The sequence below is a fragment of the Sturnira hondurensis genome, unplaced genomic scaffold, assembly GCF_014824575.4.
Source record: "Sturnira hondurensis isolate 20B ecotype Veracruz unplaced genomic scaffold, ASM1482457v3 Scaffold0001872, whole genome shotgun sequence".
NCBI lineage: Eukaryota > Metazoa > Chordata > Mammalia > Chiroptera > Phyllostomidae > Sturnira > Sturnira hondurensis.
Window position 1 is genome coordinate 28,959,301 of NW_028074503.1, and position 13,782 is coordinate 28,973,082.

General features: G+C 46.5%; 1 protein-coding gene across 3 annotated transcripts in view; it reads left to right on the forward strand.

Annotated features, from left to right (window-relative positions):
- The window catches only part of WDR7 (WD repeat domain 7), a 291,523-nt gene that overhangs the window by 54,671 nt on the left and 223,070 nt on the right, over window positions 1–13,782 (forward strand). For all 3 annotated transcript variants that reach the window (XM_037034791.1, XM_037034806.1, XM_037034797.1), the window contains exon 15: window positions 1,780–1,994. In XM_037034791.1, coding sequence (XP_036890686.1) covers window positions 1,780–1,994 — 215 coding nt within the window. The remainder of the gene's footprint in view (window positions 1–1,779; window positions 1,995–13,782) is intronic.

Here is a 13,782-nt window from a genome sequence, read left to right on the forward strand (position 1 = left end):
TTTCTTCTTGTATTATTTCCAATGAGAAATCTCTCTTATTTTTGTACCTTTTTGTATATGTCGTGTCTGCTTTTCTTTTAGTTGCTTTAAAATTTTTCTTTTTATTTTGGTTTTGAGCATTTTGATTGTAGTCTTATTTGTATTTCTTGTGTGTAGGGTTATTGAATTTGTATACTAATGGTAGATATTTACTTTTTTAAATTTTTAAAATTTACAAATAAATATGTCTGGGTGTATATATGTATACATAATAGGTATATGTATATAAAATACATGTACATATGCATATATATATAGTTACTGGTATATGCTTACTGATAGCATAAATGTAAATTTATATTATTATATGGTATGTTTATTTAGTATAGATCTTATAATAAGAATTGCTGTGTTAAAGGCAATGTGAATTTTAAATTTAATAGCATTTGTCAAGAAAGAGTTGCTAATTTTCAGTTACACTAAAAGTATTTTACCAGTTCCTTCATACACTTCAGGATGCTGAATGTCTATCCTGGCAAGGCATAAGTGATATTTCATTATTGCTTCAATTTGGATTTCTTTATTTGTGAGGATGATGTCTTTTCATATGACCACCACCCATTTCTCCTCTTAATTGTTCATATCTTTTGAACATTGTTGAAATCCCATTAGTGAATACATACTCTCCTTTTCACACATACTCAAAAAGTTTCAGCTAACAATTTCTTTTTTTGCTTTGCCTTCCAAAATATGTTGGTCAACACTCAATAAACTGCTTTATGTTAATACTGAGACCACCGAGAATTATTCTAGGAGTACCGTGGAGAGAGGGCAGCTGGTCAGGGTCCAGCGTCTTTAAGGAATGGGGGAAAACCTGAATGGCATGTATGGAACCACTCAGCCTTGGGGAGACCACATATGTTTGGACGTTTGGGCACTAGCTCAAAAACACAGTGAAATTCTTGTATTTTGTTGATATTCAAGTTCCTGGTGTTCTCCATGGTTATTTTTCAAACTGGCGTGTCTTCTTTTAGAATGACTCTGGAGAAATGCTTAGGGAAACAAAATAAACTCCATTATTATTTTATTGTCCTTATTATAATCTTCCAAAAAAATATATGCCGATCTTTATGAGGATAACCTCCTCTGCCCAGTGCGGTACTGCGTACCATGCGTGACCAAGCACGCAAAAAGGCTGTCTGTTTCTGAGCAGGACTTCGCACCCTCACTTACACATGAAATGCGTAGGTGGGAGTAAGTTACTTTCACAAACACACGGAAGAACATATGATTGGGTTTGAAGAATGATAGTCAAGAAGTTTTCAGATAGAATGAGAAGCTATATATTTTCCCCAGTGGTGTGCAGATATGCTAGAGAAAGAAAACCTTCAGGAATTGTAGCAAAACTTACTTTTTTGTTTGTTTGTTTAAGATTGATATACAACTTAGAAGAAGGTAAAGTCATAGAATTTCTTGTTTGTAATAAGAGTAATGGTGTGGATTGATCAAGGTGGCCATCTTGGAAGTACAAAGAAAGTAGAACAGCCTAGGGGAAGTTGTTAAAATCTTGGCTCTGAACTTGACTTTGTTGGGAAGTTGTGGTAGGGGCCGTACATGAGAGGAGATGATACAGGTAAGGCTACATGGGAGATCGTTAGAGGAAGGAAGTACAAGAAAATGTTTTTTGGAGGCACTGTTAAAACGTATTCCCACATAAAAAATGTCCTTGCACTTATTATCGTAAGCCATTTAACATTTTATGGTGTGTATAATAGTTGCGAACACACATACGTCTTGCAGGCGCCTTGGACCGTTGCGTGATGGGCATTACAGCCGTAGAGATACTGAGTGCTTGTGACGAAGCAGTGCCTGCCGCGGTGGACTCGCTCAGCCACCCAGCAGTCAACCTCAAACAAGCCATGACAAGGCGCAGTCTGGCCGCTCTGAAGAACATAGCCCATCACAAGCTGCAGACCCTGGCAACGAATCTCCTGGCCTCTGAGGCATCCGACAAGGTGAGTTTTGTGCGTGGGCTCGTGTATGTGTTCCCCTTTTAACTTCGTTTAGTGGCATAGTTTTGTCATGTCTTAGGGAATAATTTTGGCAGGTGACACCGGTGGGAAGTCAGCTTCTCGTTGTTATTTAGGTTGGACCAACGTAAATATTACAAGTATTCGGCATTTTGAAAACAGAAATTATATTCTTACCATTAAACATCTTTTAACAGGATTGCTACTGAATTAAGTGACTCCAGTCCCTGAAGTGAGAGCAGACATTTTATACATAATCTGTCTTTTCAACTTTCTGACAGCTTTCCTTTCGAAAGATTGAGCACTGGCTAATGTCTCCAGGAGAAAAAAAAAACACATCATAATTTAGGTACACAATGAAGATGCCTGCAGTTGTGGTCCAGCAGCTGGTTTTAAAAGCAGGACCTGACTTTAGTAAAATTGAGCCATTATACGAATTGAGGAACACGTCGGAGACTCGGTCCAGTGGAGCTATACCCAGGCTGGTGTTTGTACTGATACCCAAGCCCGGTCAGACGTTTCTTGCTGGCACTTAAAACCAACGCACCTGTTTGTTTCTTCATTGAAAGAGCATTAGCCTACTGAAAGAACCAACATCCTAATTCATTGACTGGTTACTCATCTGCGGTTTTGTAGGGGCTAGCCACTCTTTGGTTCGTGGTGTGTGCGTTCTGTGATATAATCAGAATCAGTTTGTCTCTGGTGTTGGGTGAAGGAAACCTAGAGCCGGTCCCAGTAATTCACAAGTCACTACTGAAAAGTCCTACTTCCGTCTAAGTGTTCATTAGACCTACCAATGGGTGATGGATACTTTTATTTTCATTCCCTCGTATTCCTAATTCCTATTTTTAATGAGTAAGTGGTGGAGAGGTTGAAATGCTCATCTGTAAGCTTGGGAATCCATCCGTGAATTAGTGGGCGCTGATAGGCAGCCCCGCTGACCCCCGTACCCCAGTCATTGGCAGTAATGTTGGATCATTCTGTCCTTTCCACCGATGTAAATGTTTTATTGGCTTTGTTATATTGCATGGCTCGTAGATTGAAATAATGAAATTCTTCTGTGCTTTTCTTCATGCCTTCAGTCCTGTGTTCTAAAGTTTGAGTAGAAATCACAGCTTAAATTCTCCATGCCTATAGTTTTTTCCAAGAGATCATGTAAATGTCCCTAGGAATTCAGTGTTCCTAGCATGTTTTATGTCTATATAATTTTGAGAAAATTTATGAAACAGTATATTTAAGGGCAAGCATATATGATATGTAATATCCAGATATATCCTTTTCCTGGTCAGTGTCCCTTAGAAGTAGGCTGTTTGAAAAGTAACTGTGTAACTGGAAAATTAAAGACAGGGAAGGGGCGCAGCAACGTTTATGAATGACTTTTGTAAGTGGTCACGGTCCATTATGTGATTTTTACAATCTTGTTTGTCCCTGTTTTAATAGTGTATTTTATAGTGCAATTAGTGATAAAAGCACCAGATATCAGAGGCACTACACTTATGTATTGTAAAATATATTGCTCACGAACCTCCTCAACCTTGTAGCAGTGGTAATTGTTGCCTGGCCTACACGGAAAACAATTATAGGAGGGGGAAAGACTTAGGAAGCCGAGGCAGCAGGAGGATAATCACTTTATGAAAAATGTGTGTCGGCCGGACCATTAGGGATTTCTCTATTTTCTCGTGTTGAACTTGAGGCTCCCTCAGAGGGGGATGTTTAAAGAGCTGTCCTCTGGATGGTTTTCTAACCTCAGGAGAAATAAAACCCACCCGAAGTTACAAACAAACAAACAAAAAACTAAGAGTTTCTCAGTGCAGGACTTACTCTAGGGTATTGGAACTAATTTTTTCATGGGTCTCTCAGTGGAAAGTCAGATCTATGTAGGAAGACACTATAGAAGTATCCTGCTTTGTTCTTGTTAGGACATTGTTAGCAATTGGGCTATTTAGAGGGAACATATATTTTATATTGCTAGTTAGGTTCATTATAGTTTTGCAAACAAAAGTAGAGAAATTACTGTCCTATGACTTTTTTCTCTCACTAGAAGGTCCAGGAGACAGTAAGTAGAATCGTCCTTTCTTACCGCATCGAGTCTTCGAAAGATCTGTGTATTCCAACCCCTGTGTGTTTCTCTTAGAATGTGTATCTTACCTTCCCTTTTATTTCAATAGCCGTGGCCTTACCTGACCCTCCCCACTGGAACCCGGTGCTCTCACCTCGCAGGCAGGGATTATGGTTTATTCATCTCGGTGTTTTCCCCGGGACGTCTGGCTGCAGACCTGCCGGGAGCACCCACTGAGCTGGACGACGGGGAACAGGAAGTGTTGCTGGCCTCTGCTCTGGCCGCTTTGTGCCCCATCTTCTCCGCTCCCTCGCAGTGGGTTGTCTTGACTTGACAGTCTGATTTACCCTTTCGTGAACATGGGACCTAGAGCATCTGCTAATGACTTTTGCCCTCTGTTCAGCTTTGCCTTCTCCTCTTGGCTTCTTGAGCAGGGTTGTGCGGGCATGCCTCATCCTCCTCGTGGTCATCACTGTGTGGTCAGTGTTCCAACACACCCTGGAGTCACCTCACCTGCATCCTGTCCTTTGCTCCTGCTCCTCGAGGCTCTGGACAAGGGCTGAAATAAATGCTGGAACGCAGGCCCTGACTAAGACAGCAGTTCATATTTTGGGGTGCCCGCTGTCATTAGACTATTTCAGATTTGATGTCCTGCTTAATTCTCTCTGAAAATTTGTGAGTTGGTTACTGTTGTCCTCAAATTTGCAAATGATGAACCTGAAAGACAGTTGGTTAGAAAGAGGATTGGCAACCATTTTCGGGAAAGGGCCTCGTAGGACCGTACAGTCTAGGCCTCTGCCATTCATCTCTGCCCCCTAGTGCGAGAGCAGCCCCGTACCACATGTGAGTGAGTGCACGTGATTTGCAGAAACAGGCGATGGGCTGGATTGGCCGCCGGGTCGTGACTTGCTGACCCCTGCGTCAGAAGGTGGTGTTATAAGTATGAAGAGTGTGGGCACAGTTCTCCCCCGGAACAGCCTGTGGTTCACTTTTGAAAAGCAGTTCAAAGGAGTGGTTAAGAGCCTGGGTGCTGGTGGCGGGCATGTCTGCGTGCACCTCTGTGACTTGCTGCCTGCCAGTGGCCTCGGGCAGGTCACCTCCAATGGCCTAGGTCACACATGTAGTTGAAAACAAATCTTTGTAAAGGAAGCAAAAGTTGGGAGTTGAACAGATAAATGAAGTAACAGTAAGGCTTGGGGAAGAAAAAGAGTTTGGACTTATAATTTGGGAAGTCACTGGTGACCCCTGAGAGGGCCGCCTTGGCAGCTGCGTCAGAGCTCAGGGTACCAGAGCCGGAAGTGAGTCGGAGGTGAGCTGGAGGTGGACAGTGGAAGAAGTTTGCTTTGGGAGAAAAAACGGAGCCTGTGCTCCGGGTGGCCATCAGGTCAAGAGCAGCCTTTATACTCTGTCTAGGAGCTCCCCGATGTTTTTGTTGGTGGAGGGGTCCCTGGCGGAGTTGTGTGAGAGGGCGTGTGTTGAGAACAGAGCTGGAGAATTCACCCTCACCAGCCACTGTGTCTTATAATCGGTAATGCTGATGGGGAGGGAGGTGAACGGAACCAATTCGTTTGCCGTCCAAGAGGTGGAAAGCAGGCCGTGATATTTGTTCAGAGGGAGGAAGTGTTATTTTAATCCCTGGAAGGTAGAGTCATCTTTTCTTTTTTTTAATCCTCCATCACACCCAGCATAAGCAGTGTGTTGGATTAGGAGTTAGAAAGTTTGTAAAGTGTAAGTAACTAGCAAATCGTACATAGCACGTGCTGGAATTTGACGAATGCGTGAATGAATGTGTTCAGAAGACGGGCTGGGCGTACCAGGTGATCTTTGGGACAAGCTGTTTCATAAGGCGCTGGCTGTGGACGCTGGTTCTTGGTGAACAGATCTTGGGGGACGACAGTGGGGTTTTATTAGAGAAGCGAGAAAGCCATCGCTTTGGCCCACTGTGTGTCCTTCCCCAGTTGTCACCACTGCATCTTGGGCATTGTCGTAGTGATCAGAGTCACCCATTTATATGGAAAAGCCACCAGGTTGAAGGAATTGAAAAATGACCACGATGATTTATCTTTTACCTTACCTCTCTGTCGTCTAATTAGTCAAAAGCCCGAAAACATGAACAAGCTTTATTTGCAAAGGTCAGTAGCTTTGTATTCTGTGTAACTAGATAGGAGAATGGAATTTAGAAGTCAAAGCTAACCTCATCTGTGTTTTTTGCTTGCAAAATTCACTCTGTAAAAAAAAATGTGCACTGATGAAATTGACTGTATGATTCACTGGAAAAAGGGCACAAGCTGAGCGACATGCACGGGCTGCTGGTTCTGGTCCGGTGAGCTCTTCCTGGCTGTCGGAAACTCCCTGTGATAAGTATGACCTTTGAAGAATCAGTTAAACTTGCTCAACATTCCACCCGAAAATTTGAATGAATTTTAATACAAAATATATAAGGATTCTGTATTTATTATATTTATAAGTATATATAAATTCAGTTTTTGCTTGTTCTCCATGATTATCAGGATAAAAATGTCATGGTACAATGCATATCGTCTAGTCATTAGGAAATAAAGTTAGGGAGTCTGGGTTAGGGAAGTCTGGGTTAAGCCGTCCAGTCTTAAGAAAAAAAATGGAATAGATGTCTGTGACTGCAGTCGGGCAGAGAACTTTGTTTGCTTTTGTTGTTCTGGTTGGTTTGTTCGCTTTTGCAGCCAAGGCGTGTCAGTTAAGGAGGTGACTCCAAGGAGAGGGACCTTTCACTGCATGTGTGTGACAGGCCATTCCCTTCAGTGGGGGGAATAGTTAGGAACTGCATCTGGGTGCTGCGTTCGTCAGGCCCGTTGCGTCCAGGCCCTCCTGGCAGACAGGGCTGGATCACAGGTGTGTGTCTACACACACACACATGTACACACACACACATATTTGTTCCTCTAGGCATAGTTCTAGCGGTATTAAGTACCATGAGTTGGCACCATTATCGCCGACTCTAACAAAATACCGAGGTGTGTGTGCTGGACCCCCTACCCCCACCCCCACCCCAGGCAGGTTGTGACTCTGCAGCTCTCAGTACTTCCAATGTGTCCGTTTATTTGCTCAGTTCCCCCCTTTATGTAAGTAATTTTCTGCCACTCCCACTTGTTGTTAGGTGTGCCAACCACAAGCTTGCCTTCTACAAAGGATTTACGTCTTTCCCTCCCTCCCGACTGCTGCCTCTCTCACGGCCTTCTCGGGTGTGTGTGGTCACTGTCGCGTTTCTCTTAGTTCAGGCTTCGTGGCAAAGGGGACCTTTTATTTCCAGTCCTCTCTCGTGTTTAGTCATTGCCCTTCGGACTTACCTAATTCTCATTTATGTTGTTCTCTCGTGTTGCTACTTTAGAAACGTCCTCTAGCTCGTTTTCAAGTAGTACATTCGTTTTTATATGCTTTTTGAACATTTTTTCTGGTTTTTCTCCTCTTTTTACTTACAATAATTCGACCTCAGGACTTTTTGTTGCTCATTCTTTTGTGAAATGATTTTTTCTGCACGGTGAAAGCAGGTGGTTTTCCTGACTCTGTACAGCGCCTCCTCCGTTGTTTTCTGTGGTGTGAAAACGAGGCGGCTTGCTCTCTCAGCTTCCTTGGTGCTGTTCCTCTGCATCCCCCCCCCCACCTTTATAATTGCCTGTCAGTTTGATGACATTCTTAGCCATTTCCCTCAGTCAGGGGCCCCTTCTCGGGCCAGGCCCTGAGGTCGCGGTGTGGTGGGCGTCCCGGGGCTGCGACGGGCCGGCCCCTCAGACCCGTCTACCTGCTTGGACTTGACGTTGAGGTGGGTGGAACCCCTCCGGGGCTCAGTGGCTGTTTTCGTATTCACCCCCCCCCCCCACGTTGCTTCCTGAGGGTCAGCTCACTGCTTCAAGGTTTTCCTGTTAGTCACGTATCTCATTACTCGCTTTATCTTCTTCCTTCAGAGACACCTGGTACCAGGCCTTTGCCTCCACTTAAATTTTGGGATTTGTGGATATAGTTTGTCAACTAGTTTTGTTAAACACATTTTCAATGGGTTTTAATTATGCTGCCCAGTGGCCCTCTTGTTACTTATTTATTCACATTTTAGGAAGAGGAAGTGCCGGGTTATTTTTCAGCACAGTGCCGTGCAGTTGCGCACTCGTCAGATGGACACGGGGCTCAGGAAAGCTGCTGGTCACAAAGGACTCGGTCTGGTCTCAGAACAGGGCACGAGCTAAAGCCGCAAAATACAAGGTGGCTTTCAATCCCTCCGGTGTTTCTCAGTGATTCTTTGTAAAACCTTGTTTGAGGAACATGTCGAAAAATTTAAACTCAAGGATTTTTCTGGGTGTGCAGCCCAGGGTCTGATGGACCCCCATCCCCACCCACCCGCAGGCCTGCCTGGCCCTCTGTGAGCCCCTCTCCTAGGCTCACTTCCTCTAAGAACCTCGTTCTTGGCCCAGATCTCAAAACAAGTAAGGTTCCAAACCCAGGTTTGTCGAGGTCACTTTTTCCCCCTACTTTCTCTTGCCCTTTCTCCACCAAGTTCCAGCGTCCTCGAACCCACCGCCGCTGCTGGCCTGGCCTGCTCCATCAGTGTGGGGGGGGGCAGCCTCCTCTCCGAGCCCTGGTGTGAGTACCCCTGGTGTGAGCACCCCTGGTGTGAGCACCCCTGGTTGGCCCGCAGGCAGCAAACCAGCAGAGCAGCCGACGGGACCCCCAGCTGCTCTGGAAACATCTGCTGCTGGGAGGGCCGAGGGCTGAGCAGCTTCCTAGAAGGGGCAAGGGGCTCTGCCCAGGCTATGGGGCCGGCACCCCAGCCACCCCGCCCAGGCTGCGGAGATGGTGGGGGTGACGGAGGAAGCGCCCCCAGGCTCCGACCTTCTGTCCCCACGTCCTGTCCTGCAGTGGTCGCAGCAGGGAGGTCCAGTGGCAGCATGGTGGGTGCCCATCCGTCTGTAAAAGGGAACGTGGGTCCGGCTCCCAGTCCGACCCTAGACGGACCCTGCTTCCCCCTCCCCTCATGGTTTGTAAATCAAGGGAACGGAGGCTGCAGGCAGATGTGTGAAAACCTAACTCCCGGAGCCGCTGACCAACCGGTCACCGGCAGTCCGTGTGTCCCAGCAGTGGCCACTTGGATGCGGCAGATGCTGTCCCCGCCTCTGTGGGGCACGTCTCATGGCTGAAAACCCCCTGGGGCTGGGGTTTTCTTACCGCCCTGAGGAGGAGACAACCTGTGGCCACGAGTGGCAGTTTTCACTGCTTCCCGGGTTCTTAAACTTAAAAGGCTGGATGGTTGTGGCCACGCCCCTTGGTTTCCAGGGTAGTCTGGAGGGAAGAGCCGCCGAGAGTGGGGCGGCACTACAAAGGGCAGCTTGTCCAGGTGGACCGGAGAGTGGAACGGAAGATGCTCAGTGCCCTTCAGAGCCGTCTCCAGGACTCGGGGGCTCTTGGGTGCAGCGTGGAAAGCTGACCTCGTTGCTGAACCCATAGCCGGGCCCACGTTGCTCAGGTCTTGAAGTCCCCAGAACTAACTGTGTTTAAGGTGTCTGCTGCGCAGCACAAGGCGGGCTCGGGTGGGGACAGGCCCAGGCCCAGCCAGGGCCCTTCTGGAGCTCCGCACGCCCATTCCATGTCTGTGTAGACTAAGTATTCTTAACGAGGTTTGGGTTTTCTTTGGGGGAGAGTAGGGAGTTAAGGTTTAATGAATTCTCTAAATGCTGGCCATTACAGTTCTTTCCAACTTTTTGCTATACAAAGTCATTCAAGCTAGTTAAGATACATACGCCTTTGCACCAGGCTGAGACAAGTCCTTAGAAACGGAAGTTCAGGGTGCGATGCCTCCAAGTCTTTGACCACTGGGCTCCAGAAGCCAGTCCCCCCGCGTCCCCTTGAGCCGTTCGGAGGCATCACTTCCTCTGAGGAGCTCGAAGGCCCCTCCCCAGGCACAGGCAGGTGCTGTCACCACTGGGGCCCTGCGCTCTGCCATCTCCCCAGTCCAAGGCATGGCCTGTGCCTCCCCCACCCCGCCCCCCGCAGAGAAGCCACTGGCTGCTCGGGAACTAGGGGACCCTCACCCCTCACCAGGATTTTGGGGTCCTTGAAAACAAGCAAATAGGCTCTTTTTCTTCCTTGTAGCAGTTTAGAGACTTTATTTTCTTAGTGTACAAGTTTTTAAAGGATTTATTTCAAGTAATGTGTTCATAATAGAAAAAACGGGAAGTATAAACATAAAAATTACTTATAACCCTTGTCTAACATTTCTGTGGCGACTGATTTAGGAACCGCTTTTTTTCTCTTCTTAACTATGTGTTATAAGTGTTTGCTTCTGTGTGATGAGATGGACTGAGAAGGCGTGACTTTTATTGGCTGCCTAATATTCATGGTGTGGATGTACCCTAATGTATTTGATCACGCTCCTATTGTTGCACGCTAATGAACTTTTAAGCAATTTAGAGTTGCTTTGGAGGTAGAATTAGCCATGACAAAGGGACTGTAAGGACTCTGTAATTTACATCAGAGGCAGAGGAGAAGCATAACTCCCGTACGGAGGGGCCGCCCACCGATGGGACCCGCGGTGACTGTGTGCAAAGCACTGGTGAGGACCGCCCGTGCTCTGGTCTCCACCCCTGAGAAGCCCCTTCCACGCCTGACCCTGCTGGGGCTGGTGGCAGCTCACGCCCTGTCCTCGCCGCCTGCTCTCCCCTCCCCAGACGCGTGTGGTGCTGGTTTGGGCTGTAAGTCATCGCAGCCAAGGGTCCGCTCAGTTCAGCAAGTACCTATTCTGTTGCAACTGGGCCCCCGGCTCTGTGCTGGATGGTAGAAAACAAAAAAACTACAGGCCTTGCAGGAGTCACCCTACCAAAAACTTACACTGTGTGTACGTTTGGGAAGTTGGAACTCTCTCCCTTTCTCGTGTTGCTTACAAGCAATCATGAGCATTCCATGACCATGAGCATGGAAAATGTGTTCTTGTGTGGGGGTGGGGGGGCTGCGAGTAAACAGAAAACATACCAAACATTAACATGGTTGCCTTTGGGTGTTAAAAATGAATATTGCCTCTTCGTGTGGGAGTTTGGAAAAACCCAGTAACTATGCTGCCATGATCCCAGAATTCCTTTGTTTTTATTCTTGATGGTAAGTGTAAATTTCAGCAACGTGAAGTAGTTAAGGAGGAATAGTATTAAGCATTTCTTTTCTTTGCATTAATTGTATATTATTTGAACTAGATGAAGCACATCTGTGAATATGTGTATTTTTCTCTTTTCTGGATCATACTGGTAAAATACCAGTGTGGGTTTGAATTTCGGGGACACACCCTCTCTGTTCGTGTGAGAAGACCCCTCACCTTCTGGCGAGTGACAGACACTGCCCTGCGTGCACGGGCCTGGGTTGGGAATTCCCTCCCACTGCCCCACCCGCGGCCCGGAGCCCACCGTCTGGCAGCCTGGTGGTCAGAGAGCGCAACCTGTGGACTCTCCAGCAAGCCTTCAGTGGCTTTTGTTTCTTAACACTGCTTCCCCTCTGTTGTTTATCAATTGGTAGAAACTTGAAATTACTGTGAAAGCCCCTAGAATGAAAACTTTAGAGTGTAATGTGAGGCTTTTGGTTAAGAGATTGCTTAAGGAATGAATGATCTTTAACAAGCTTTTTTGGAATGATAAATGTAAATGAAAAGAGTTAAAGCACTTGATGAGGCACAGGTACAGAGGGGAGGGAATACTCAATTCCTGAATGTACATCATCACGTTAGTTGCTGTTATCACAAACACAAATAATACAGGGCGGTTCGTGGAGTCCAGCTGGCCTGGCCCCTCCCTGTTTTCTCTCTTTCTCCGCCTTGTTCTCTCCCCAGTCCGTCCGTCTTGTTTAATTAGTCATTCCGAAAAGCAGTCACATCCTTTAACATATTTCTGTCCTAATTCTGTTCTCTCCTGTCCTTCATATTTGCCTCACTGTCAGAGTGCATAGGAAAGCGCACTATGCGTGGGTTGTGAGTACACGTGTGTGTGTGTGTGTGTGTGTGTGTGTGTATATTTCACAGGACACAATGAATGCTTTGAACATTTCCAGCTCGGGTTAACTTTGCACCAACTCCTTCTCCAGTTTGAGGGAAATGAGCTTCAGGTTACTATGAATAGGATACCGATTATTCTATTAAGGAATAAAATTTAACTCTTAAAACTAGCTACATATTTAATTGATATTTACTAAATTTTTTTTGCTGATTACAGGGTTTTTGGTTTTCTTCCCTTTTTTAGAATTCTTGAGTTAGACACCATGGATTCTTCATGGTCAGCGCATGACACTCGCAAATAATGACCCAGACGTGGGAAGCCCTCCTCCTGGTACTTCACACACCCCGTGGCTCTAGTGCCTTATTGGCCCTGGGCCATGCACACAGTAGGTGCTTAATGGATTTATGGATGGCAGCAGTCCCAGTAAATACAATTCTGAACCAGGAAAACATGGTCTTGTTCTAAGATGGTTTTAAATTCAGAACCGTGTTGTTTTATCCTTGGAAATAGATTCACACACCACACTACCTGATGAGAAATTTAGGTACTTGTGCAATTTAAGTGGCGTACAGCAAAGGAGACATTTCTTTCACTATCTCAGCGCAACAAATCAAGTGGCCGACTGCCGAGAGGATGGAACACTAGGCAGCCTGAGCCCCGGGACCTTCTCGGCGGCTTGGCCTTTGTCACCCTTGTGTGTGGTCCTCTCTGTTCGACTCTTAGTGGGGGATTCAAAGGCGTTGTGGAGTATGTTTGATAGAAGCATAAAGATTTGTGGCTACATAGGAATATTTTAGTACCCTAGGGAAAAGAGTCATTTATTTTCTTCTAATGCGCTTGAAAAATCTGCTCTTTATTAGACTATGTGGAATATTCTCAAACTTCTCGACTTTTATAGCGCTTGTTACAAGCGACTGAATCAGCCTAGTTCACGAAGAAGCGTTTGTCGACCGCTAGGTGCTGAGTTAGGCCCCACAGAGCCACAGTGAGTAAGGCTGTCCACCCGCAGGGACCAGAAACGGACTAGCACAGGCCGCAAGTGCGGCCCTGAGGGAGGCAGAGGGTGTTGCAGAACTCGGACCTCGGCTCACGAGGCCAGGACTGGCCGGCTTCTTGGAGGAGGAGATGTTAAAGAATGAGAAGGATACAGTCAGGCGATGGGTGGGAGGTGGGTTGCAGTGAAAGTCTAGAAAACTAACCAGATGCTACCGTAAAACTATAAAGATCAAGATCCGGAAATAGCACCTGCAGCGGCATCAGCACGTGTAACCTTACCAGCTCCCTCAGTTACTAACTGACCGTAGGTTGAATGTGGGCGTTTGCTCTCCGCCTTTGGTTTTACACCCTGAAAAACGCCCCTGGAGCACCCAGGGCTGCAGACCACCCGTGGAAAACCACTGACCCATCTAGAAGGTGACGTCTGCTAGAATGATGGGTGGCATGCCAGGCCGGGGGCCAGTGACAACGAGTTTGAGGTTTTAAAGCTTTTCAGGTATGAAACTTATAAGATGATGTACATGCCGTGGTAGTGCAGGCCCTGCAATTAACTTCAGATGGAAATGTATTAATCAGTCCGTCATCTCAGGGATGAAGTTTGCCTCAGTGCCCGTGAAGTGTGTTTGGTGTGTAGTGGTTGTGGTTGGAATTCTGTGCCGTGCTTGCAAGCGGCTGGAACAGGCGAAGTACAGGGTCCAGCAGAGGTAACACCTGCAGTGAGTGT